This window comes from Bubalus kerabau, chromosome 13, assembly GCF_029407905.1.
Source record: "Bubalus kerabau isolate K-KA32 ecotype Philippines breed swamp buffalo chromosome 13, PCC_UOA_SB_1v2, whole genome shotgun sequence".
Lineage (NCBI taxonomy): Eukaryota > Metazoa > Chordata > Mammalia > Artiodactyla > Bovidae > Bubalus > Bubalus kerabau.
This window is the reverse complement of record NC_073636.1, coordinates 66,471,349-66,497,690: the sequence shown is the minus strand read 5'-3', so window position 1 is coordinate 66,497,690 and position 26,342 is coordinate 66,471,349. Positions and strand designations below refer to the sequence as shown.

Below are 26,342 nucleotides of genomic sequence, written 5' to 3'. Positions count from 1 at the left end.
TCTCTGTCTTGAAATCAGTGGTGTCTTCCTCAGTGACTTTCACACTCGTGTGCCCAGTTTTGACCCTTTTGTGCAAAAGAACTGTGTTTGGTCTAGGAGTGTACCTCAGTACTGTGCTGGGTCTTCCGAGGGGATGGTTTTAACAGGCCCTATGTTACTTCGTTTTCCTCATTCAATAATGGCAAGTAATGGCCTGGTAAAGAATCTTATTCTGTCAGGAGGCAGGCTCTAGCATGGGTTGTGGGTTTTTTTTCTTTTTTTAGTTTTTCTAAGTTCCTCTTTTGCCAGAAAAAATATTCTTCCTTTTTTTTTAATCTCCCCGAGTTCCCATCTACAGAATTTCAGCTTCTTTACCCAAATGTGCATATAGTTCATTTGCTGCTTTCATATTTTCCTTGTGGAATTAAATAAGAGATCTTCAAGTACCCAGCACAGTGGTAACAGACTGGTCAGTTTTCTGGGAAAAGAAGAATGCTATTTTGGAGTCTTTATTAATTTCACTGCTTGAGTTAGGTGTCTGTGGTTTGACAATATTCTTTAAAATAATGCCCAAAGTATATAGAGAAGAATCCTATACAGCTCCTTGGAAAACTGTCTGGAAGGATATACATGAAAATGTTAGTGTTTTAGGGGATGGTTGAATTTTAGTCAATTTTAATTTTTTTACATCTTCTGGTTTTTCTACAATAAACACACATTAACTGTGTACTCTCTAAAAGGATAATTTTCCTGAGGAATTCTGTGCTGCTCAGGTGAGGTATAACTGTCTTTTACTCCCTCAAATCCCCTCTCTAGTAGAATGTGGCCTGTCTCCACAGCTGTCTTGGTCCTCAGGCGCCAAGAGGCTGCTCTCAGCCACAGTCCACACCGGACACTTCTCCATCTGTGTTTCGGATGGAGCAGGCTCCCCTGGCTGAGCGCGGCCTCGTCGGTATCCGGGGGCAGGTCTGAACGCCTGTTGCCTCAGGAAGCTGCCCGCCGTGGCATCAGCTCAGGACCCAGGCCTCCAGCTCGTTGATGCAGAACTGCTCCTGCCGGGCCAGCACCTCATTGTTGAAGGTCGCACAGGGGTAGCTCCCCCCACGGTGCAAGTCTCCATCCAACCACAGCCCAAAGTGGCCACTAAAGAGAGGAGAGTTTTGGCACAGCTCCCTCCAGCACCCTTCAGACCTGCCCCAGCAGCCCTTGGCCACACCGTGACTGCTCTGCCTTAGTCTCATCTCCCCTGAAACCAGTCTGTCCCAAATTGTTAAGGACTCACACATTGTCCCCCATGGGGTTTCAAGCTTTTTTTTTTTAAACAGTTCAATGATTTTGATAAACATACACAGTGGAGCAACCATCACCACAGACCAATTTTAGAACCTTCAGAACATTAAGATGGCAATGCCTTAACCACAGGACAGACTCTTATAAACTTGGACTCCCAGCCCAGAACACGTCAGACCAGGGCGTCCGTTCTAGTAGTCCCCTCTTGACAGCAAACCTAGGCTGGAGCTGGGAAGTGGGTTACTGCAAATTGGCAGCGGCTGGTGGGGACCGTGTCAGTCCACCTGTCTGTGGAGGCTGTTCAGACAGCTGGGAGAGCGGAGGACTTGTCTGGTGCTAATCGAGCAGTGCTGTCATCTGTGCCCTCAGGATAAGACTTAGTCTGCCTGAATATGCAGGTCACACCAGAGGCGAGGCTGACCTTGTAAAACACACTCCATTTCCCACCCCCCAGCACGCACGCACACACACACACACATGCTGTCACCAACTAAACACTGTGGGGGACACTTCACGCCATCCTCGCCTCTCAGTATCGACTTAGAGCAGAGTTTAGGGGGTTGGCTGGGGGGCCAGGCAGTGCCACAATACCTATCGAGAGGAGATTCTTGAAAGTTAACCAGCAGCCTCCCCCATTTTGTCTGGGGTTGCCTAACCCAGCATTTCCAGACAGGGGAAAGGACCAGAGTACAGACCACCTCGAGACTCAAGACTAGGGAAGACTTGGACACGCACCTGCCACAGCCCATCATCAGAGAATCCAAGTCGCCTTTCACAAAGAAAGAGTTGCTTCCTGTCCACTTGAAGACCTGTGATAAGAAACCTCGTTATTGGTGGAGTCCTGCTCATGCAGATTTACTCTGGACCACTGGGTGGCAGTGTGGTGAAGGAAACAACCTCCAAGCCCCGACTAAGGCACCCGAGCTACTCTAGGCTCCTAACTCTTGCAGTTTCTCTCAGTCTCCCTGGAGTTCACCTCCTCTTGCCCTCCAGTCTGAATTCCCACAGCCCCAAAGCCCTTCTGTTCTAGGAATAGACCAGAACCCTCTGAGGCTTCCTGCTTCCGAAGCTGGAGAGAGGAGGGGAAAAGGCCACATCAGGAGCCAGGCCCTGATTCTACCATTAACTGTTTCCTCCTCTCACTGGAGTTAACACTAAGCCTGCACACCCTCAGTGCTATTTCACACCCAACAAGTGTTTCAATCCCCACCCCAAAGAGACACCCTGACTACCACCAATTCTGTCCCCGCCAGTCACTCCTTCCCGGATCACAGCCTCCTAATGGGTCTCTGCTTCCTCTGTCTCCTGCCCCAAAGCCCATGTGTGCTCTCTCAGTGAGCTATTCAAAATTGAATCAGGGATTCCCCTGGTGGTTCAGTGGTATAGAATCCACCTGCCAATGCAGGGGACATGGGTTCAATTCCTGATGGGGGAAAATCCCACATGCTGTGGGCAACTAAGCACCTGGAGCCAGTGTTCCCCAACAAGAGAAGCCTGTGCACTGCAACTGGCGAGTAGCCTCTGCTCACTGCAAGAAGAGAAAGCCTGCATGCAGTGACAAAGAGCGAGCACAGCCAAAAAATAATTATTTTTAAAAATCAAATTAGATATTAGCCCTCCTCTGCTAAAGCTCTCCAATGGCCCTGACAATGAGAATAAAATCCAGCATCTAACAACAGCTGAAAGCCCAGCGTGCTCTGCCCTGGTTTTCTCTCCAACCTCTTTCCCCCTTTACTGCCTGGACTTCATCTACCCTGGCCCTTCTGTCCTGGGACACCTGAAGCTATTGCTGCTCCAGCGTCTTGCTGACCCCTCTGCCCAGAATGCTCTTCCCCCAGATCCTCAGAAAGCTCACTTCTCAGCTTTCAGATGAAATGTCGTCCCAGGGAAATTTAAAGTAGCCCTTCTTCCAGGCCCTGTTCAGTGACAATATGCCCTGCTAACATGTAAGTTCCATGAAGGCTGTCTTGATTCTGGCAGTATTCCTGAGACATGGTGTAGATGTTAAGTGAACAAATTATTCAAGAGTCAATTTAGGACTTCCCTGGTGGTCCAACAGTTAAGGATCCACCTGCCAACACGGGAAACAGATTCAATCCCTGGTCCAGCAAGATCTCACATGCCACAGAGTAATTAAGCCCACACACCGCAACTACTGAAGCCTGCACTAAAGCCTGTGCTCAGCAACAGGAGAAATCACTGCAATGAGAGCCCGAGCTCTCAAGTCAAACTCAACTCAAACGCAGCTAGAGAGTAGGCCGCGCTCGCTGCAACTGGAGAAAGTCTGAGCGCAGCAATGAAGACCTAGCGCAGCCAAAAATAAATAGAATTCTATTTTTTTTAAGTCAGTTTAGCTAATAAAAAGATTTTTAAAGGGCTGCAAAAGTATAGCCTATGATTGCCTGTAATTAGTTGCAAAAAATGCTCTGAGCAACCAAAAGGTTTTTAGCAAGGAAACAGACTAATCGAAGATAAGCCCTGGGCTCAGAAGAGATAATATTAACAAGTGACCACAAAAAGACAGAACTATTCAACTCCTTCTCTACTTTCCTCAAGGTACATGACCTTCAGACTTGAAGGAGGAAGATAAACATTGCTACAGAAAAAATTAAGATGATGCTTCTTGGAATGAGGGTCAAGGAACTGGTGGGAATTCATGAAGAACACAGATGCCAGAAGACCAAAGACAGGCAAAAATTAACCAATTTTTTGAAAAGATGAGATTCCATAATAATAGCCTGGGAAGACCATAGCAATTGCCTGGAAAAAAAAAATCATTCCATTCAAGAGTTTGGTTTTTTGGTTTGTTTGTTTTGTTTTTACATTTAGCACAAGTCACTGTTTTAGGTACTGGATAGACCAGTGATGTAACAGACAAAAATTCCTGCCTCCTAGGACTCCCACTCTAGAGGCAGGAGGCAGGTAAATAAGTAAAATAAATAGTGTGTTAGCTGTGACAAATGCTTAGCAGAAAGAAGTAGAGAAGGGCGATAAGAGTTTCCAGCAGCTGGAGTGCTATAAATGTAAACAGCAGGGAGGATCCTGCTGAGAGGGTGACATCTGAACAGAGTCCTGAAGGAAGTGAGAACTGACTTACACGGAGATCCTGTGGAGGGAACCTCAGGGAGAACAGCATGTTTAAAGGCCCTGAGGTAGGAACAGGCTTGCTTGTTTAAGAAGCGGCTCCGAGGTCCGTGTAGGGAGAGGGAAAGTAGCAAGAAATGACGTCAGAGAGAGTCCAGAAGACGTAGAGACCCGTAGGTTATTTTAAAGACTCTGGGGATTTGTCTGGTGGTCCAGAGGTTAAGAATCTGACTGCCAACGGAGGGGATGTGAGTTCATTCCCTGGTTGGGGAGCTAAGACCCCACGTGCCTATGAGCAACTGCCGCGGCTACTGAGCTGGCGTTGCAACTACAGAGAAGCCTGCGCACCACAGTGAAAGGCCACACAGGTCGCAGCCAAGACCGGATGCAGCCAAATAAATAAGAACAGATTCTGAAAAATACTTTGGCTTTTCTCTGAGGGAGAAAAGAAGCCATTGGGAGCTTGGAGCCAAGGAGTGATATGTTCTGACTTCATTTATTTTAAATATTTATTTGGCTGTGGCTGTGCCGAGTCTTAGTTACATCACACAGGATCTTCAGTTGCGGCATGTGGGATCTAGTCCCCTGACCAAGGATCGAACCTGGGCTCCCTGCAGTGGGAGCTCAGAGTCTTAGCCACTGGGCCGCCAGGGAAGTCCTCGACTTACCTTTTAAAAGTCTCACTCCAGGTACTGTGATGACTGAAGGCGGAAGCATTAGGAGGCTATAGCAGGGACACAGGCAAGTAATGATGGTGGCTTGAACCAGGGTGACAGCAAAGGACATTGTGAGAAGTGGTAGATTCTGGGTGGAGATAGAAAGAGAAGGAGGAGCCATCAGGGTTTGTTGACAGCTCATCAGATATAGGGTGTGAAAGAAGCGTTAAGAAGGGCTCCAAAGTTTTTGGTCTCAACAGCAGGAAAGACAGAGGTGCCATTCACTTTGTCAGGGAAGATGGCAGGAGGAGTCAACTTTCTGGGAGAAAGTCAGGAGATCAGCTTGGCAAAACCGCAGTCGTGGTTGGACCTTCCCATCCACGCTGTCTGTGCTTGAACCTGACGAGCTGAATGCTGCTAGAGGAAAGCACACAAAGAAACCAGCCCTGGGACTTCCCTGGTGGTCCAGTGGTTAAGAATCCTCCCTGCAGTACAGCAGACATGAGTTCTATCCCTAGTCAGGGAACTAAGATCCCACCTGCCACTGGGCAACTAAGCCCATGCACCACAACTACTGAGCCTGCCGGCCCTAGAGCCTGTGCTCCGAAACAAGAGAAGCCACCACAATGAGGAACCTAAGCACCACGACTGGAGAGCGGCCCCTGCCAGCCACCACTAGAGAAAGCCTGCACACAGCAGTGAAGACCCAGTGCTGTCATAAATACATAAAAATTCTTGAAAAGACAAAAAAGAGCATCACCTTCAGCTGTGGAGAGAAGGAGAAGAGGAAGGTCTCGCCAGTACCATAGAAGCCTTTGCTGAGTCGAAGGGCCGAGGAGGAGAAGGCCCCAAACATCTGGAAGGAAGAGTTTGTAGCTTGCAGCCAGCAGGGAGCTGGAGATCCCCTCCAGGCTGGGGAGTCTGGGGCAGAGCTGTGGGGGTCAGAGAGGCCCCGGGGGACCCATCAGCCCTTAGTGGCAGCTCTCTCCCCGACGCCCCCAGCATGGCTCACCTGGCCATCCTGGTCTCTCAGCACCAGCAGCACCGGCCCGCTGTGGCCCTCCATCTGCCTGTACAGGCTCTGCAGACTGAAGCCGTCCCTTGATGTGCAAAAGGCCAGGCTCCAGGAGTATCCAGTGACTCTTGGGGGCAGATGAAGACTGAGCTGGGGACAGAGCAGAGGGTGAGCAAGGGTTCCCGGTCCTCCCACCCTCGGTGCTCCATATCCTTGGGGTCCCAGGAGGACTAAGGTTAAACAGCCACCCCTCACCCAAGCCTGTGCTTTACAGGTTCAGTTCAATTCAGTCTCTCAGTCGTGTCCGACTCTTTGCGACCCCATGGACTGCAGCACGCCAGGCCTCCCTGTCCATCACCAACTCCCAGAGTTTACTCAAACTCATGTCCATAGAGTCGGTGATGCCATCCAACCATCTCTTCCTCTGTTGTCCCCTTCTCCTGCCTTCAATGTTTCCCAGCATCAGGGTTTTTTCCAATGAGTTGGCTCTTCGCATCAGGTGGCCGAAGTATTGGAGCTTCAGCTTTAGCATCAGTCCTTCCAATGAATATTCAGGACTGATTTACTTTAGGATGGGCTGGCTGGATCTCCTTGCAGTCCAAGGGACTCTCAAGAGTCTTCTCCAACACCACAGTTCAAAAGCATCAATTCTTCGGCGCTCAGCTTTCTTTACAGTCCAACTCTCACATCCACACATGACCACTGGAAAAACCATGGCTTTGACTAGACGGACCTTTGTTGGCAAAGCTTAACAGGTTATGGAGTACTTTCATGTTTCCAGGGGGCACCATGGAAACACCAATGAGCAGGAGGCCTCAGAGAAAGGGATCACTATTCTTATTTTATAGATGAGGAAGCTGAGGCTCAGGGAGATGAAGCAACTTGCTGGAAGCCCACATGGGGAGGAAGTGGCAGAGCCAGGATTTGAACTCAGGTCAGGCCCATCATGGCCCCAAGCAACCAAAGAATAGACGAGATACTGACTGCCTCCTCCTAACTCCCCATCTCATCCTCCCATTCCCACCCCAGCTTTGGCCTCAGTTCCCAAGGACTGGTTCCACTTAAAGAGTCAAGATTAGTTCACCATATCCTTAACCTCCTGGTGAAGTGAAGAAGGTGGTGCTAGGATTACTGACTCATTTTACCAGAAAAGCCCAGCGAGGAGAAGTGAGTTGCCCAAGGTGACATAGTGAGCAGAGGACAGAGCAGGAGGGACCCCAGGCGTCCCTGGACCTGGCTGGGGTGGGGCAGGGCTGAAGTCTTTGTACCATGGACTGTGCCCGAACCTGACTCATTTCTGAGGCTCCCAGAACCTGGCTGGCTCCTGCCAGCTGGGGCACCACGGGGCATTCGGGAACCGGAGTTGGGGCTGGGGTTGTCTCCTCCTCCTTTTCCTCCTCCTCTTCCTTGTCCTCCTCCCCAGACAGAGCATCCTCCACCTGGCTGGGCTGTAAAGACACACAGAGGCCTGGTGAGTTGAGAGACAAGGAGACACGAGCTTCCACATGTCCAGAGCCTAAGAGCCTCGGCCACCTCATCACGCCTTCCCCAGGCCCCTGCCAGTCCAGCCGGAGGAGGCTGTGAAGTGTCCACGACAGGCCAGACCCTGTCCTTCCCGCCAGCCAGCTCCCTCCCTGGCCCCTTCCAGCTGTGCCCACCAGATGTGGCCTTGGGCCCCTGAGGTTTGTCTGCCTGGTTGCTCTGGATCCAGAGTGGATGCCAGGGATTGTGTTCTAAGCTTGGGAGGCAGGAGAGAAGGGCAGGTGGCAGCTCCAAAACTGTGTGCATTTGTACATGAAATAAAAATAATAATACAATAGTGGCTGAATATACAGTAAACAGAACACACTTGACTAGGCCCGTATGAAATGCTTGGTGAGCATAATCTCTGAATTTTCCCAAGAATTCTAAGAAGAATGTGCTTCTTTTTTGTTTTTTTGGCTCTGCCACAAGTCTTGCAGGATCTCAGTTCCCCAGCCAGGGATTGAACCTGGGCCCTCCACAGAGAAAGCATGGAGTCCTAACCACTGGACCACCAGGGAACGCTCCAGAGTGGGCTTTTTATTACCCCCATGTTATTATTATCTCAAAGGAAGAAAGAAGGCCTTTTGAGCTGGTGAAACAATGCATGTTTCTCATGGGTGAAACAGTGCACAGGTTCATATAAAATGCGCATTTAGGGCTTCCTTGGTAGCTCAGTGGATAAGAATCCACCTGCCAATGCAGGAGACACGAATTTGATCCCCGGCCCAGGAAGATCCTGCATGCCGAGGAGAAGCTAAGCCTGTGCACCAAGACTACTTAATCTGTGCTTTAGAGCCTGGGAGCCACAACTGCTGAGCCCGTGAGCTGCAACTACAGAAGCCTGTGTGCCCTGGAGCCCATGCTCCGCAACAAGAGAAGCCACTGCAATGAGAAGCCTGCGCAGCACACCCAGAAAGTAGCCTCTGCTTGCCACAACTAGAGAAAAGCCTGTGCAGCAACAAAGACCCAGCATAGCCAAAAATAAAAATTAATTAAAAATGCCTCGATAAAAAAATGCACATTTGTGTGAAGGTGTGTGATGTGTTGGCTTAAAATAGAGTTGTGTAGGCAAATCAGTGTGAGAAGGTGTTGAATGTAACTTTGTATGTTACCTTTCAGTGTGTTTGTGGGTGTGAGCTGGGGTTGTGTTATATGTGAGTGTCAGTGGGCATGCATAATGGTGTGTTCATTCATTCATTCATTTAGTCAATCACTGAGCTGCCACTCTGTACCAGAACATGTGTGTGTGTGTGCACGCGTGCGTGCACATGATGCCTGCACACAAGGACTTTGGGGCTTTTCATCAGGAGAGACCTCCTTGGGGAGAAGAGATGGACAGGACACTGCTTTCCTATTCCCCAGGTTCAGGCCTACGGAGAGAGTCCTAACTGCACAGGCTTCTGGACAGAGCTCCATCTGGCACCCACTCCAGGGAGGAAGGAATGGAGACAGTAGTCTGCTCCTTGAGGGTCCCGGAACCACAGGGCTGGGCGCTAAGGCCCCAGCTTCCTGAGTCCCTGCTCTGAGCCCTGGGCCAGCTGGGGAGGGCCTCGGAAGGAGGCCACCCGGCTGTATGCACCCTGGCCCAGGCCCCACGCAGCCAGAGAGCTCACCTCCCCTGCCTGTCCTGACCGACCCCCGCCCCAGCTGGGCCTCTTACCAGCCGAGTGTAACGCCAGCAGCGGAGACTTTTCATTCTTCTGTCCGAGCCCAACCAGGGGCAGTAAGTGAGCCTTCAGCCCTGCCAGGGAGGAGGCAGCGCTGGGTGAGACCTGGAGCCGAGAGGGAGGGGCCTTGGGCACGCCTGGCTGGCTCCACACCCACCCAGCTGCCCTTTGCTCTCTCTCACCTGCCACTCACCTGTCACTCCCAGGCCAGCTTGTCCCTGAGTGAGTCTGTGAGGTCAGCTATGCTCGGCATTCAGGGCCATACTTGTAGTTAGCAACTAATGCCGGTTAGCCATAAATTCTAGCTGTAATTCAGGCCCATAGACGGTAACCTTTGGGCGGCTGCCTGAGCCCCAGACAGGGTGTCTATGACCTTGCATAAGTGCCATGTACCCCTGGGCCTCAGTTTCCCCACATATGACATGTTGGACCAGATAGTCTCAGAGGCCCTCACAAGACTGACAGCATGCAATTCGGTTTTCTCTCAAAGCCATTATAACAGAAGCTTGAAAAGGGCCAAGCTAGACCAAAAGAACAGATATATATATATATATTTAATAGTCATTTTTCTAATTAAAAGAGCAATACATATTTACTAAAGAAAATTTGAGAAATTTAGAAAAGAATAAAGAAAAATACAAAAATATTCATAATTCTACCTCTTAGAAATAAACTCTCAACCCCTACAGGTTTATTTTTTCATCTTTTATATTTATTTCATATATATGTATATACATACATTTATAAATAGATCGTACAGTGTGTTGCTTTATAAGGTGCTTTGTCAAGCTTAACAAAAGAAAAATTTCCAATTACATTCAGTACCCTTTGAACATGTGATTTTTTTTTAATGTATTTATTTAATTTGGCTGTGCTGGGTCTTAGTTTCAGCACACGGGATCTTTTTTTGTTTATTTCACGTGGGCTCTAGTTCCCTGACCAGGGATTGAACATGGGCCCCCCCGCATAGAGAGTGTGGAGTCTTAGCCACTGGACCACCACGAAAGTCCCATGAACATGTGATTGTTAATGGCTGCATATTATTTCATCACAGGATGTATGTCATTTCTCAAATGTTTGACATTCTGTTTGCTTATAATTTTCTGTGATTATAAGCAAAATTATAATAAACTTTCTTGTTCATATATCTGATTATATTTTTATGATAAATTTCAAAAGTTGAATAATGGATCAAAGGGTGTTCACACATGCTTTTCCAACTGTTTCCAACGAAGCTTCCCAGAGTTTAAGGCTGACCAATGTCTGGATATCTTTCAGGAATCTCAAGGTAATATCTTTCTGATCATCATGTTTTACATCCTTAAATTACAGATAAAGAAACTGCCACTCAGAAAATCGAAGAAGGAACTAACCACAGCCACAGGATAATATAACACAGTAAAAAGAGCACAGACTCTGGAGTCAGGGAGTCTAAATCCTCTGTGACCTTGGGCAAGTTACTTAACATCTCTGTTCTTCTGTCTCCTTGTCTGTAAAATACTAATACCTGTTTACCTGATAGGGCTGTTGTAAAAATAAATGAAGGTAATGCCTGAAGGGACGACTCATTGGAAAAGACCCTGATGCTGGGAAAGATTGAGGGCAGGAGGAGAAGTGGGCGACAGAGGAGGAGATGGTTGGATGGTATCACCGACACAATGGACATGAGTTTGAACAAACTCCGAGAGATAGGGAAGGACAGGGAAGCCTGGCGTGCTGCAGTCCATGGGGTTGCAAAGAGTTGACACGACTGAGCGACTGAACAATGCCTGAAGAACCAGGAGGCTGAACCAGGTCTCCATCCTCCTGAGTTCAGTGAGATGACACACAGTGCCTGGTGTTTGGTGAAAAAGTGAAAGTGTTAGTTACCCAGTCGTGTCTGACTCTTTGCAACCCCATGGACTGTAGCCTGCCAGGCTCCTCTGTCCGTGGGATTCTCTGGGCAAGAATCCTGGAGCGGGTTGCCACTTCCTTCTCCAGGGGATCTTCCTAGCCCAGGGATCAACCTGAGTCTCCTGCATTGCAGGCAGATTCTTTACTGTTTGAGCCACCATGGGTACTAGATAAGTGGCAGTGCTTAAGACCATCCCCCGACCGACTGCCTCTTTGGGAGATTCAGGGCTCAAATCACTGACAAATGGCCACTCAGTCTCCACCTGAGCACCTTGGGCACAGTCACTTGGTCACTTGCAGGGGTAGGTAGCTCAGTGGGGCAGAGAAGGGCAGGAGTGTACTCACTTTGCCAAGTCTCGACCTCTGGTGACCTCTTCCAGCTCGTCCAGCCTGATGGCTTCCCTAGTACATCTCTGGGATCCCACAGAGAAGGGGCCACTTCCGGAACTGACCCTGTCCACCTGGAGGTCTGTACGAAGCAGTTTTAGCTCTGTACCCTGGTTCTCTGGCAGACAGCTGTCACTTCTGCCCCAGCCAGGCTCCAGCCCTCCTCTCCTGGCTCTTATACCTGCCCAGAGGGTGGCAAGCCCTGGCCCTGAGCCTGCTCCGGTTTCAGCCAGAAGGACCTGGCTGTGATTTTAATCCATCAGAAACTCAAATCCCACAAACAAGAGCTTGTCACCTCAGGTCCCTGCTCTGCCCCTACCAGCCCAAAGAGGTGGGGTTTACTGAACTCCTGGGCTCTTCCTGGAGCCTCTCACCCACAGCTACTGAGCGCCGCATGGTGCCTGAAGCCCATCATGGAAGGCACTTTCCTTAAGGGGCGCAAATGTTACAGGAAAGGGTCAGGCTGTGGGGCCACTCCTTGTGCTTCAGGGGAGACCTGGGGCTTGGGGGGTGAGGAGAGGCCGCCCTACTCTGGTCCTGTTTCCCTTCTCTCACATAGGGGAGGTGATTCTTACTGGCCTGTCATGATGTGGGGTGAGGTTACGCACAGGAAGCCCAGTATCTGGCACACAGTAGGCACGCTCTCGGTCCAGGTAGTTCTCTGTCGCAGGCTCATAGTGGGACTTTAGTGAATGCTGCTGTTGAAACACAGAACCTCAAAGTTAGAAGGGGTTTCAGCCAGTCCCAGACCAAGTGACCTCCATGCAGGGCAGGAAGTCATGAAAAAATATGCCCAGCAAGGGTCCCCCAGCCTGTTTGGGGTGGGTGAGCCCACTCCCTTTGGTGGCTCACACCCTCGGACGGGCCAGCTGCCCGCTGGGGGACCAGGGTACAGAGCTACAACTGTTTCACACAGACCTCCAGGTGAACAGGGTCAATTCTGGAAGTAGCCCCTTTTCTGCAGGATCCAGGAAATGTGGGATGTGGTGGTGGGGAGGCTGTAAAAACCCCTTCCTGCTGGCCTTGGTGGAAAGGACTTGGGTCACCAGATCCTTTCTCCATGGCCAGGTCTCCTGGGGCAACACCCCAACCAGGAAGATAGGATACTGAAAGGATTTGTATTAATATTATGGGGAAAACATTCAAGTGATGGGCCCTGTTGCCATCTCAAACAAGGCTGTTGCAATACGTGTTTGAACTATTAACAGCCTGGAGGTCACATGTCTGGCCCTCCTGCTCTCACGGCCCCACTCCCAAATCTTTTTCCTCCACACTCGAGTCCTAAACCTTTGGGCACTTTGGGAGGCCAGTGAGATGTGCCTTGCTGTCCCATTCTTTGTCCTTAAGTCTAGAAATGTGACCTGGCAAGAAAGCTAATTGCCACGAAGTGTGTTCAGTCGTGTCTGACTCTTTGCGATCCTGTGGATCGTAGCTCACCAGGCTCCTCTGTCTGTGGAATTCTCCAGGCAAGAATACTGGAGTGGGTAGCCATTCCCTTCTCTGGGGAATCTTCCTGACCCAGGGATGGAGCCTGGGTCTCCCACATTGCAGGCTGATTCTTTACCATCTGAGCCACCTGGAAGCCCAAATCACATGTAATTGGCTTCTGAAAAGCTTCCACGATCAGATTCTAGACACCAGAGGGTTGAATGTCCCAGCTCTGCCTTGCAGCCTGCCTTCTCCTTTCTCCACCAGCCCACACGCCGCCTCTTTTAGCACGGCAACAGTCATCGCCAGGAAACAATTTCAATGTCCAGTACAAGGGGAAAAGGTTAATCGACCCATGGAACATCCACTCTGTGCATTATTTCTAAGAATTAAAAGCGATGTTTGCCAAGAGTTCATAAATGCACAGGAAGATGCTTCTGCTACTCTGTAAAGTGAAAATAGCAGATATAAAATGAGATGTGTGGCACAGTTTCCGCCTCACAAAATAAACCCTAAGACATTAGGAGAAAAGGGAGAGAATACACCTGGTGGCTTGCTGGGCTGACTGGCTTCACTCTGAGCTGTGGATGGGTGCATGATGTACCCCCTCATGCATCCTGGGAGCTCTGATCTCCGTGCTCTGGTCCCTGTAATGGACTGTCTTTGCCCCACTCACACACAAGTGCCACTCCTTTGGCACCTCACTCTCAGCTGGTGACTTTGTTCCTCTTTGAGAAAATGGAAGTCATCAGTCCCTCCCTCACCCTTCCGATAGACACACCTGCATCTCACCCATCTCTTCCGCCTTCCTTCCAGGACAGTGAAGGAACAGCCTCTGTTCCATTTGGAAGCCAGTCCCTGGGGTCCCCCTAGACTTGTCGCTCTCCACTTTTCTCTGCCTCATCTGTCTCTCGCTTGCCCTTGCCTCTCGACGTGACCATCCCCTCCATGACGGCTCCATCCTCTTCTCCCTACACTCCACCTCTACCTCCTCGTCATTGTTCAATCCCTGGCCTTTGACATGTGTCCTGACCACCCCTGCTCTTGTTGCTCTAGGCCGGGGGTGGGGGGACACACTTTTCTGCTCTCATCTTCCTCCAGCCCCTCTGCTATTTGACAGAGTGATTCTCCCTCTCTTACATTTACTCCTTCAGTGGCAGCTCCCCCGCTGTCTTTTGTGGCTGGTGTCTCCTCTCTTATCCACTTTTTAGTGGATTCTTTTTTAATTTTCTACTTTATTAAAGAAATGATATATGGATGTAGCTTTATTTAATAAGATTCGAACAATTAATGATAGATGTTCTGGAAGCAATTGTTGAAGACCCCTTTCATCCTGTCTTCTCCCAATCTCATCCATGCTTGGAGGGAACAACTACCAATTTTTTTTCATTTTTAAGTTTTACTTTTTATTTTAAATTGAAGTGTACTTGTTGTACAGCATTATGTAAGTTACAGGTGTACATGATAGTGAATCACAATTTTTAAAGGTTCATTCCATTTATGGTTATTATAAAACAGTAGCTATATTCCCTGTGTTGTACAATAAGTCCTTGTTGCTTTATTATTATTATTATTTTGGGAGGTGTGTGCCACATGGCTTGCAGAATCCCAGTTCCCCAGCCAGGCTTGCAGAATCCCAGTTCCCCAGCCAGGCTTGCAGAATCCCAGTTCCCCAGCCAGGAACTGAACCTCGGGTCACGGCAGTGAAAACCTGGAATCCTAACCACTAGGCCACAAGAGAACTCCACTTGTAGCTTATTTTCTACAAAACAGTTTGTACCTCTTAGGCCCCTTCCTTCTCCCCACTGGTAACCACTAGTTTGTTCTCTGTATCTGTGATAGAACCAGGGATTCCTAACTTCCTGGTTCTAGGGCAGTTTTTCTTCTCTCTATAGACCCTCTCTATATGTGACCCTGTCTGGTCTCATGGATTTAAATATTATCTAAATGTTAATAACCTTTCATGACTCCGGACTACATGTTACCGTGGGCTCCACACTCATAGGTCTGTTGCCTGTATGCCTTGAAAGTCTCCAAAAACATTTCAAAGAACTTTCAATTGGGCCCAGAAAGAACTCTCAATTTCCATCTCTAAACCTGGTCTCTCTACCCACAATCACCTCTAAGCAGTTTTCCCTGTCTCGTTAAACCACACCGCCACTTGTCCTGTAACAAAAGCCAAAAACCTGGGAGTTGAACTTCATTTCTCTGATCCCTCACCTCCATGCATGGGTGTCTAAGGCTTCAAAGTTCCCAGAAGCGATCTCTGGAGCATCCCTCTTCTTCCCTCTCTACTGCCTCCACCCTCATCCCAGCCACTGTTACCTCTCAGGGGCTGGTCCAACAGCTCCATGCCCCATCTTCTTGCCATCAGCTAGAGTGATCTATTTAAAACCCAGATTACATCTCACCCTGGCTTACTCCAAAGTCCCCAGTGGCTTGTCACTGCCTCAGGAACAAAGGCCTGCAAGGGCTGCTGTGACTCCCTCTGTCCACTCCAGCTCTGTCCATCAGCCGTCAAGTGCTGGTCACATGGCCCTTCTCACTTTCTCGAACATCTATCAGATGGGTTCTCTCTGCCTGGAATTCTCTTATTCTGGCTCTCTGAATAACTCACTTTAAATGTCACCTCCAAAGAGAGGCTGACCTGACTACTCTTTTTTAAAGCAGGCTCCCCTACTAATTCCTCTAACTCTTCTTCAGCCAGTGATTTGTATAAGGGACAAAAACTTTGGGACTTCCCTGGTGGCCCGGTGGTTAAGACTTCACAATTTTTAAAGGTTATACTCCGTCTATAGTTATTGTAAAATAGCAGCTATATTCCCTGTGTTGTACAATAAGTCTTTGTAGCTTATTATTATTGTTATTATGGGGGGTGTGCTAGGGCATGGGTTCCATCCCTTGTTGGGGAACTAAGATCCCATATGCTGCATGGTGTGCCCAAAAAATAAAAGCACTTTTAAAAAAGGAATAAAAATTTCAGTTTTTAAAAAATCACCTCCTCTTGGGAGCCTTCCAGGATTTAGTCTCTATTCAGTTTCCATCATGTTGGTCAATTCAGTTGCTTGAATGGGAGAACATAAACTGTTTTTCCACTGGGTGATCAGCATCTTCATTTCTTACAATCTGATTTATTTCTTACAATCATTTAATGCTTCATGACTTCTAGAGCAGAACTTTATACAGCGTGTGCCTGAGCTGAACACTACCCAGCAGTGCAGCACAACAGGGTCTAAAGCTAGATGGCCCTCGGTTCAAATCTACCCCAGCCCTGCCACTTCCAAGTTATATGACCTTGAACAAGCATTCCAGTTATTCATTGCTGCGTAACAAACTGCCCCCAAAATTAGTGTCTCAGAACAACAATATTTATTTTGCAGTTTGGGACAGCTCATTTCTGCTCTGCTTAGCATCAGCTGGCGCAGCTCCAAGGCTGGAGGCTATATCATCTGAAAATTCCTTCTCTTACATGTCCAGGGCTTGGTGGGGACCAGAGCTGGAGTTGTTAATGGGAACACCTTCATGTGGCCTCTCCCATGAGGGAGGCCTCGATTCCTCCCAACGTGGTGGCTTGGATCCAAGGGAAAGTGGATTGAGAGAGAGAGACTCAGAGACACAGAGACACAGAGAGATTGAGTTTTCAGTCATATTGCCTTCTAGGACCTAGCTTTGGAAGTCACACTGTCACCTCTGCCATTCTCTGTTGGTTGAGGCAGTCACAAGAGCTGCTCAGGTTCTAGGCGAGGGAATACAAACCTCGTCACTCAATTGGAAGAGGGTCAGTGCCACACTGTAAAAAAGAATAATTGGGGGACTTCCCTGATGGTCTAGTGGTTGAGAACCCACCTTGCAATGCAGAGGACGTGAGTTCTAGCCCTGGTCGGGGAACTAAGAAGCCTTGAGCCCTGTACCTCACCACTAGAGCATCTGTGTGCTGCAGCCAAAATATCCTGCATGACACAGTGAAAATCCCACATGCTGCAACTAAGCCCCCATGCAGCCAAATAAATAAAGAAATATTAAAAAAAAAGAATAATTGGGATAAGCTATACATACATCAAGGCTTGTATATTGTCACCCTGCTTATTTAACTTATATGCAGAGTACATCTGAAACACTGGGCTAGAAGAAGCACAAGCTGGAATCAAGATTGCTGGGAGAAATATCAATAACCTCAGATATGCAGGTGATACCACCCTTATGGTAGAAAGTGAAGAGGAACTAAAAAGCCTCTTGATGAAAGTGAAAGAGGAACTTGACTAGAAAAAAAAAAGAAGAAAAGAAAAAAAAAAAGAAAAAAGAAAAAAAAAAAGAAAAAAAAAAGAAAAAAAAAAAGAAAGTGAAAGAGGAGAGGGAAAAAGTTGGCTTAAAGCTCAACATTCAGAAAACTAAGATCATGGCATCTGGTCCCATCACTTCATGGGAAATAGATGGGGAAACAGTGGAAACAGTGTCAGACTTTATTTTTGGGGGCTCCAAAATCACTGTAGATGATGATTGTAGCCATGAAATTAAAAGACGCTTACTCCTTGGAAGGAAAGTTATGACCAACCTAGATACCGTATTCAAAAGCAGAGACATTACTTTGTCAACAAAGTTTCGTCTAGTCAAGGCTATGGTTTTTCCTGTGGTCATGTATGGATGTGAGAGCTGGACTGTGAAGAAAGCTGAGCGCCGAAGAATTGATGCTTTTGAACTGTGGTGTTGGAGAAGACTCTTGAGAGTCCATTGGACTGCAAGGAGATCCAACTAGTCCATCCTAAAGGAGATCAGTCCTGGGTGTTCTTTGGAAGGACTGATGCTAAAGCTGAAACTCCAGTACTTTGGCCACCTCATGCGAAGAGTTGACTCATTGGAAAAGACTCTGATGCTGGGAGGGATTGGGGGCAGGAGAAGGGGACGACAGAGGATGAGATGGCTGGATGGCATCACCGACTCGATGGACATGAGCTTGGGTGAACTCAGGGAGTTGGTGATGCACAGGGAGGCCTGGCGTGCTGCAGTTCATGGGGTTGCAAAGAGTCGGACACGACTGAGTGACTGAACTGAACTGAACTGATACATCCCTGAACCTATCTTCAAAAAATACAGTCAGTCCCAAGAAGTTCCTAACCTTTCCAGAATCCTCTGCTGAAGTGTTGGGCACTGAGCCTGGCATGAGTGCTCAGGGGGGCAGGAAGCCCTGGGTGGTCTCCGCACCTCCATGGAGCCAAGTCTGGGCCCCTGGCAAGTCTTACTCCTTCTGCTGTTTCCCTCCTCTGAACCGAGTCCAGAGCCCCCACCTTGACCTTGACTACTCTACCCAGCCCTTGCCACCCCACCCCCACCAGGGCCTTGCTGTTCCCCAGGCTCTTCTGGGGCTGCAATGTGGATTCAGGGCTCCCCACATCTGAAGACACTCAGAACAGGAAGGGCCATTCGGCCCCTGCTTAGCCATGAGTGTTGGGACCCAGACAGGGTATGTGGTAGAGCCAGGACTCTGGCCCAGGCCCACATGGGGAGATCCAGGCAGCTGCTGCTGTGGCCATGAGTGTGTCAGGAGTGGCTGAGCAGCCTGCTCTAGCATGTATTCCTCTGCCACGGTTCACATCATCCAGCATCTCCAAGCCCACATTCTGCATAGATGGAGAAATTGAAGCTCAGAGAGGGTATGGAGTTTCCAAGAGCCACACAGCAGCTCTCTGTGCCAGACCAGAACCAGTCTACAAGAAAGGGGGACATCAGAGCCAGAAGGACCCTGTCATCCATTATATCACATGGGGTCTTCTGAGGCCCGAGAAGCAGAGGAGGGCCTACTTTGGCCCTTGCCTTGGTGGAATATCATGCCATCCTGTGGATGATGACTCTTGTGGCTCATCTCCTCCCTTGACTGTGTGCTCCATGAGGTCAGGAATTCACCACTGACAAGTCCACCACTGTGGCCCTCTGTGGACGGGGTGAGTGGACAGTCAGTGTGGGCAGGGGAGCTGGTGCTTTGTCAGGAGTGGGTGGAAATGCCCCTGAAGAAGTGTTTGCAGAGGACCTGTCAAGGGGCCCTGCTCCTTACCTGGCTGATGGAGGGCACCTGGAGAAAGGGTTTGAGGATGGAGGGGGCACTCACACACCTAGACACCCCTAGATGGGAATGAAGCCATGCCTTACAAGGAGAGGGCATACTCCAGGAGTGTATTCACCGCTGTGGGGGAGGAGGGACAGAAACAAAGTGGACCTGGGGCCAGCTGTGTGTCAAGGGCGGAGGAGTGAGGTAACAGGATTGGGGGGAGGAGGAAGAGGAGGGAAAGAGAGAAATGAAAAAGGAGTGGGGAAAGGGTTAGGAGGAGGAAACGAAAGGAAGAGGAACAGAGGGAGGAAGAAGGGGCTGCAGAGGGGTAAACACAGCCCTGCCCCCCACAGTCGCAAGGGGCTGCCACCCTGAGGGTGATCGCCAGCCCGCTGGGCAGCCAAAGGACTTCCGATGACTCTGCCCAGCAGGGGCTCGGCGGCGATGGCGAGTAGCAGCGAGGAGAGGGGCGGGGAAGGTGTGACAGCCCCATGGGAAAATCAACAACACGGCAGCACAGTTCTGGAAGGAAAGAAACGACACCCATCGAGTCAGGGCTCCAGGGTCATATGGAGTTGCTCTGTCGGGGACGTGTGAGGATCAGGGCAACCAGGTCCAGCTCGGACTAGCCCCCGCGGGAGCCAAAACCTACTCCCAAAGCACCCGCAGGTCTGACTCCTCAGAACGGGTCGCCTCGATTTTAGCCCGGCAGAGCCTGAGACCGGGTTCAGGGAAGGAGCGAGCGTGCCTGGGGTCACAGCCGGTCAAGGCGTGCAGAGCTGGGCAGGCACCGAGGGCCAGACGCTCCCCACGACTATGAGAGGGAAGCCAAGCCTGGACAACCGGAGCACGCCCTTGGAGGCGCGAGGTCTGGCGTCCATCTCGGCTCTGCCAGTAACCGTGGGCCGGGATCGCCGGTCTTCCCCAGGCTTTAGTTTACGCATCTGTACATTGGGATGGTCTGTCTCGCTCTGCCAGGTTCAGGGGGGCGGAGTTCGCGCACGCTCCGCACAGCCGCGAGGGGCGAGGTGCTCGGCGTGTATATGGATGCTGGCTCACGCGATCTGAGGTCCGCCCGGCCTCTGCCTGGGAGTCCCCCGTCTCGCCGCTCGCGCGACCTCTGCGCGGACGAGGGGAGTGGAGGCGCCTCCGCCGGGGGCGTCGCCCAGGCCAGCAGGGGAGGGCACGGCGGCGGAACGGAGGCGGAGGGAGCCGGGGCCTCGGCAGCCTCGGCCGGCCTGACCCTCGAGGGGGTCGCTGTTGCCTCGCAGATCCCTCCCTCGCTCGCCGCCTGTGTCCCTCCCTGCCGCTCCCGCCGCGTCCGCCTTTTGTTCGCGGAGCCGCGCGTCCCCGAGCCGAGGCGGCGGGGCGGGGAGCTGGCTGGGCTGCGCGGGGGGCGGGCCGCGCCGGGCGGAGCCGGGGCCCGGGCCGCAGCCGGACTCGGAGCTCGAGAGAGCGATCGGCGCGCAGGCTGCCGGGGCCCGGGCACGCTCCGGGGGCGCGGCGAGGCCGAGGGGGCGGGCGCCGGGCGGAGCCGGAGCCGGAGCCGGGGTGCCTGGAGGCGATCGGGCCGCTCTCTCCGAGCCCAGAGCAGCGGAGAGGCCGTGCGGCGGGGGTCGGGGCCGGAGCGCAGCCCGGGGGCTGAGGTGGGCCGAGAGGAGCCGCGACCCCAGCGGCCGGAGCGGCGCCAGGAGCCTCCCCCGGGACGCGGAGGCCGGGCGGGCCCGGGCCATGCGCGCCGCTCGTTGAGGCCGAGGGAAACCGCGATGGAGGTGCCGGCGGGGGAGCCCCCGGCTCGGGGCTGCGGCCCCCCGCCTGCTCCCGCCCCGGAGAGGAAGAAGAGCCACCGCGCGCCGTCGCCGGCCCGGCCCAAGGACGTGGCCGGCTGGTCGCTGGCCAAGGGCCGCCGCGGCCCAGGCCCGGGCGCCGCGGCCGCTTGCAGCGCCGCGTCCTCGGCGAGGCCCGACAAGAAGGGGCGTGCGGTGGCGCCCGGGGCGCGGGGCGCAGGGACGCGAGTGGCCGGGGTCCGCACCGGGGTCCGCGCCAAGGGCCGTCCGCGCCCGGCGACCGGGCCGCGACCGCCGCCACCGCCGCCCAGCCTCACCGACAGCAGCTCGGAGGTGTCGGACTGCGCGTCGGAGGAGGCGCGCCTGCTGGGCCTGGAGCTGGCGCTGAGCAGCGACGCCGAGTCGGCTGCCGGGGGCCCCGGGGGGGCCCGTACGGGACAGCCGCCCCAGCCGGCGCAGCCGGCACAGCAGCCTCCGCGGCCCCCCGCCTCCCCCGAGGAGCCGTCGGTGGCCGCGTCGTCGGTGGGCAGCAGCCGCCTGCCCCTCAGTGCCTCGCTCGCCTTCTCCGACCTCACCGAGGAGATGCTGGACTGCGGGCCCGGCGGCTTCGTGCGAGAGCTGGAAGAGCTGCGCTCGGAGAACGACTATCTCAAGGTGCGGGGTCGGGGCCGGGGTCCCGGTTGGGGAAGGGGAGGCCGCGGGGAGGCGCGGGTGTCCGCCCCTCCGGCCCGAGGCACCAGCCGGCCCGCTGTCCCACCGCTCGAGCTGGGCAAGGGGCCTAAAGCCTCAGGGGCTCCCGCTTCCCATTGTATCTGGGAAACCTTCTCCTAAGGGAGGAACCTGGAGGAGGAGCCGACGGGCTCTGATTTAGGAAGGGGGTCTTGGGTGCTTTGGAGGATGCTTAGATAAGGTGCCTGGGATGGGGGTGGGTGCTCCGTGAGGGGCTGGACCTCGGATTCCGCGGCTCAGAGCCCCCACTCCCAGGCCGCTGGGTGGCCCTCCTTTCTGGGACAGGCACTGATGTGCCGTTTGCCGGGGAGACCTGTGGCCATCTCCGGCTAAAGAGAGGCCTGAACACTAGCCTGTGTCTTCACCCAGGGCTTTCCTGGCTCAGGCCTGTCCCTGCCTGCCTTTCAGGGCGGGTCCCCGTTTGAAAGCATGACATCTGGGAACATCCCCTTGGCTAGAGTCCGACTTCCGCCCAGTCTAACGGTCCTGCAGCCTGGGAGGATGGTGTCCTGGGAGAACCCGTTCACAGCTCCCTAAATCCCAGGGTATTGTCTTCTGCCCAGTTTTGAATAGGCCCTGTATACACAGCAGTCCTATCGGTGCCCCCCAGCAGTGCCCATCTCCTTTCCAATGAGAAGAGGGAAGCTGGCATGTAGGGAAGCTTTTTCTCTGGGCATGTAGGGGACCTGAGAGCTTCCCAGGAAAGCAGGCTTGACCGTCACCCTTTCGGTGCACATGAGGACCTACTGGATCCAGGCCAAGCTCTGTCTGCCCACTAAGGCAACTTTAGCGTTGGCCCAGCCCTCCTATGCCGGTGTTGGCCTGGGAGGTTGCTGGCTTCCTGGGTTCTCTCCACACGGGCTGGGCACGGTTTGGAAGATGCTGAAATGTTACCTGCTCTTATCAGTTGATATCCTGGCACAACACCCAGAGCACCCCTGGCCAAGAGCCTCCGAGTTCATGGCACTCAGCTAATTTCTGTCTGCCTGGCAACACTTAGCCTTGCACTGTAGCACTTCGGACCAAAAGGGTTTCTCTCTCTTTATAGTCTGTGAGGTCTTGCTTAACTGTGTCTCTCCTTCTCCATCTCCCCCAGGATCTGCTACCCAACATGTGTTTAGTAACTGCTTGTACAATAGAAGGACAGGGTCTGTCTGAATCAGAATAACCTACCCCTTTAGCCTCTAACCTTTCCTCAGTCCAGGCCTTAGTTTTCTCATCTGTTAATTGGGAGGGTAAGCCTTCCCGAAGCCCCCATTCAGTGTGGACAATCGGAGGCTCAGTCAGCTCCTGCAGTCTTCACAAGCCAGCTGTGAGGAGGGTATTAGGAGAGAGGAGGGAGATAAGCCAGAGAAGGCCTGGCCCTGCCCAGGTGGTACCTGATCTGCCCTGAACTTGAACCCTGAGCTCCTCAATCCTGCTTCCTGGCCTCCATCGCCCCCCTGGCAAGGGAAGATGGGCCATAGAACTTGGCTTCATGGTCTCCCTCACCCACCCCCACCAGCTCCTGTTCATCCCAGGAAATTACCCGGCAGAGCTCTGGAGTCCTGCTGAGCCACCCATGACTGTTAGGATGGAAAATAGTTCCAGAAGGCTGGAGATTGAACCTGAGGCCTCACAGGGGCCAGGGCCTGGCTGGGGACCACCCACTGCCTGGGTCAGGGCTCAGCCTCAGTTTCCCTCATTCATTCAGTGTTTCTGGCTTCAGGAGCAGGCCTCAGGCCATTGTTATATCTGAAGAGTGTGCCTTCCTGGCTGTGTGATCTAGGGCAAGCCCCTTAATGTCTCTGGACCTCAGTCTCCTCGTTGTAAAAAAAGACATCACACATCTTCCAACCTTAAGGGTTAAATGAGTTATGTGCGTAAACACCATGAGAGCGCCTGGCATGGAGCAAGCCTCAGAGGAGGGTAATTTCCACCACTGTTATTCTCAAGTGGTACATGACACATTTCCGTGGGCGCTTACCATGTTCTCTGGCAGACTCCGTGGGGAAGGAATAGAGCCTCCTCCCCACCCGAAGCAGTCCTGGCCCCTCATTCATTCATTCGCCAAGTATTTACTTAATGCCTGCTGTGTACCAGGCACTAACACAGATCTGAGGATGAAGTGTCTGTTTTCATGGAGCTGTTGGTCCTAGTGGAGGGAGACTGGAATTAGACAGTAGTCACACACTGCATCACACACTACATCACACTAGGGATCGTGATAAGGGTGGGGAGGGACATGAGGTGGGGACGGGGGCGCTTAGGGAGGCCAGGATGAGAGGGAGCCAGCTGAATAAGGAGCTGGAGTGAGACCCTTCCAGGCTAAGGGAAGTAGGAAGAAACTTGTGGAATTCAGGGAACAGTTCGGAGCCTGGAACTGTGTCCACGTGAATCAGTCCCTGATCTACTCTCCAGCTGCCAGCCTCACAGAGGCGAGGTGAAAGCCTAGAGACTGTGGATGTGGGGTGTAAATGTAGAGGCTATTACAGGAGTTGAGTTCTTTGTTTGGTTTTGTTTTGGGGGGCACGCCGTGCGGCATGCAGGATCTTAGTTCCCGGACCCAGGGATCAAAGCCGCATTCCCCGCAGTGAAAGTGCAGAGCCTTAACCACTGAGCCGGCTGGGAAGTCCCAGGAGGAGTTGTTTCGTTCATTCTACAGATGGGTAAACTGCAGCCACAGCAGGGAGGGGGACTTGCTCCAGGTCCCAGAGCCAGTGCTCCAGGCAGCCAGGCTCGGAGTCAGAGTACCTTGTACTCTTGACGTGTTTCCTGCCCCTCTGGGCCACTTTGCTTCTAAGATGCAGGAACCAGGTTACCAGGAGAGACTCCAGGTCCCCAGCATGTCCGCGGCAGGCCTGGTGCTGCCTGGCTTGAGTCCCTCGGAGCCTGGTGGGGCCTTGCTAGAGCTCACCTCCCAGCTGATGGATGGCACTGAGACCTGCCGCCTGGGGAGGGCCTTGCGGAGGATGATGAAGGCAGATCTCCTGTGCCCTGAGGCTTGCTCTGGAGCCCCGGGGGTGGGGGAAGGTGGAAACCTGGCAGTTCTCTCCCAGTGAGGAGCTGCTGCAGAGAAGGGAGTGAGCCTGCTGTCACTTGAGTTATTCAGAGTTATTGAATGCTGGAGGTATTCGCCTGTTAGATAAAGACATGGGGCTTGTGGAAAACAGCTTGTAAACTGAACAAAATGTAGTGTTTGTGATTAGTTGAGGAGGATTTAGGAAGAGGTTTATGTGGAGGCTGTAGTTGAAATTGCCTGACCTCAGGGTCCCTTCCAGCCAAGGAAGTGTGAAGGTTATTAACTTTTTAAAAAATGTAAACAAGACATTGAAGCACAGTGGCTTTACAAGGTTGTGTTAGTTTCTGCTGTACAGCAAAGTGAATCACTATATGTATACATATATCCCCTCTTTTTTTCCTTCCCATTTAGGTCACCACAGGACACTGAGTAGGTTCACTGTGCTATAATAGTAAGGTTCTCATTAGTTATCTATTTTTACACAGTATCAATAGTTTATATATGTCAATTCCAATCTCCCAATTCATCCCATCCCCTCCTTTTCCCCTTGGCATCTATGTTCTCTACCTTGAAGATTATTAACTTTTAAGGGTCCAGGATTCAAAGAAGCAGACAGATTGACTGTTTGACTTTCAAAATCCTGGTGCTCTGAGGTCTTCCATTTCCCCATCACCACTAATTGTTGCCTGTGTACCATTCGGACACGCTGGGAACCACCCAGCATGGACTGAAGAATCTGAGAGTTGGAACCCCAAGATCTGGCTTTGCGACCTGACTGTCATTTACTGTGTGGCCATGAATGAGTCACATGGCCTCTCTGAGCTCTCTTTTGGTTTCATCTGTATAATGAAGAGATGGAATCTGCCTGGGCAACCTCAGAGGACTGTTTACAGGGATTCAGTTCAGTTCAGTTCAGTCGCTCAGTCGTGTCCGACTCTTTGCGACTCCTTGAATCGCAGCACGCCAGGCCTCCCTGTCCATCACCAACTCCTGGAGTTCACTCAGACTCACGTCCATTGAGTCAGTGATGCCATCCAGCCATCTCATCCTCTGTTGTCCCCTTCCCCTCCTGCCCCCAATCCCTCCCAGCATTAGAGTCTTTTCCAATGAGTCAACTCTTCGCATGAGGTGGCCAACGTACTGGAGTTTCAGCTTTAGCATCATTCCTTCCAAAGAAATCCCAGGACTGATCTCCTTCAGAATGGACTGGTTGGATCTCCTTGCAGTCCAAGGGACTCTCAAGAGTCTTCTCCAACACCAGAGTTCAAAAGCATCAATTCTCTGGCGCTCAGCCTTCTTCACAGTCCAACTCTCACATCCATACATGACCACAGGAAAAACCATAGCCTTGACTAGACGGACCTTTATTGGCAAAGTAATGTGTCTGTTTTGAATATGCTATCTAGGTTGGTCATAACTTTCCTTCCAAGGAGTAAGCGTCTTTTAATTTCATGGCTGCAGTCACCATCTGCAGTGATTTTGGAGCCCCAAAAAATAAAGTCTGACACTGTTTCCACTGTTTCCCCATCTATTTCCCATGAAGTGATGGGACCAGATGCCATGATCTTCGTTTTCTGAATGTTGAGCTTTAAGCCAACTTTTTCACTCTCCACTTTCACTTTCATCAAGAGGCTTTTTAGTTCCTCTTCACTTTCTGCCATAAGGGTAGTGTCATCTGCATATCTGAGGTTATTGATATTTCTCCCGGCAGTCTTGATTCCAGCTTGTGTTTCTTCCAATCCAGCATTTCTCATGATGTACTCTGCATATAAGTTAAATAAGAAGGGTGACAATATATAGCCTTGACATACTCCTTTCCTGATTTGGAACCAGTCTGTTGTTCCATGTCCAGTTCTAACTGT

At 51.6% G+C, this 26,342-nt stretch overlaps 3 protein-coding genes and 1 non-coding gene across 4 annotated transcripts in view; 2 read left to right on the top strand and 2 right to left on the bottom strand.

The window, feature by feature from the left end:
- Positions 1-10,728, top strand: part of SAMHD1 (SAM and HD domain containing deoxynucleoside triphosphate triphosphohydrolase 1) — a 66,482-nt gene extending 55,754 nt beyond the window's left edge. Inside the window, exon 16 of the mRNA XM_055544981.1 lies at positions 10,548-10,728. Within this exon, the coding sequence (XP_055400956.1) occupies positions 10,548-10,604 (57 nt within the window). The 3' untranslated portion in view covers positions 10,605-10,728. The remainder of the gene's footprint in view (positions 1-10,547) is intronic.
- TLDC2 (TBC/LysM-associated domain containing 2) lies at positions 907-9,244 on the bottom strand. The gene is made up of 6 exons (XM_055545358.1): positions 9,209-9,244; positions 7,311-7,472; positions 6,022-6,174; positions 5,770-5,865; positions 2,005-2,078; positions 907-1,122 (listed from the first exon to the last, which is right to left on the bottom strand). Exons 1-6 carry the CDS (start codon positions 9,242-9,244, stop codon positions 987-989), a joined length of 657 nt encoding a protein of 218 aa, XP_055401333.1. The 3' UTR covers positions 907-986.
- Positions 7,994-8,066, bottom strand: TRNAE-UUC (transfer RNA glutamic acid (anticodon UUC)). The gene has a single exon. It is a non-coding gene; the product is annotated as a tRNA-Glu (tRNA).
- A 9,794-nt stretch (positions 10,729-20,522) lies between the features above and the next one.
- Positions 20,523-26,342, top strand: part of MTCL2 (microtubule crosslinking factor 2) — a 72,419-nt gene continuing 66,599 nt past the window's right edge. Inside the window, exon 1 of the mRNA XM_055544979.1 lies at positions 20,523-21,404. Within this exon, the coding sequence (XP_055400954.1) occupies positions 20,730-21,404 (675 nt within the window). The 5' untranslated portion in view covers positions 20,523-20,729. The remainder of the gene's footprint in view (positions 21,405-26,342) is intronic.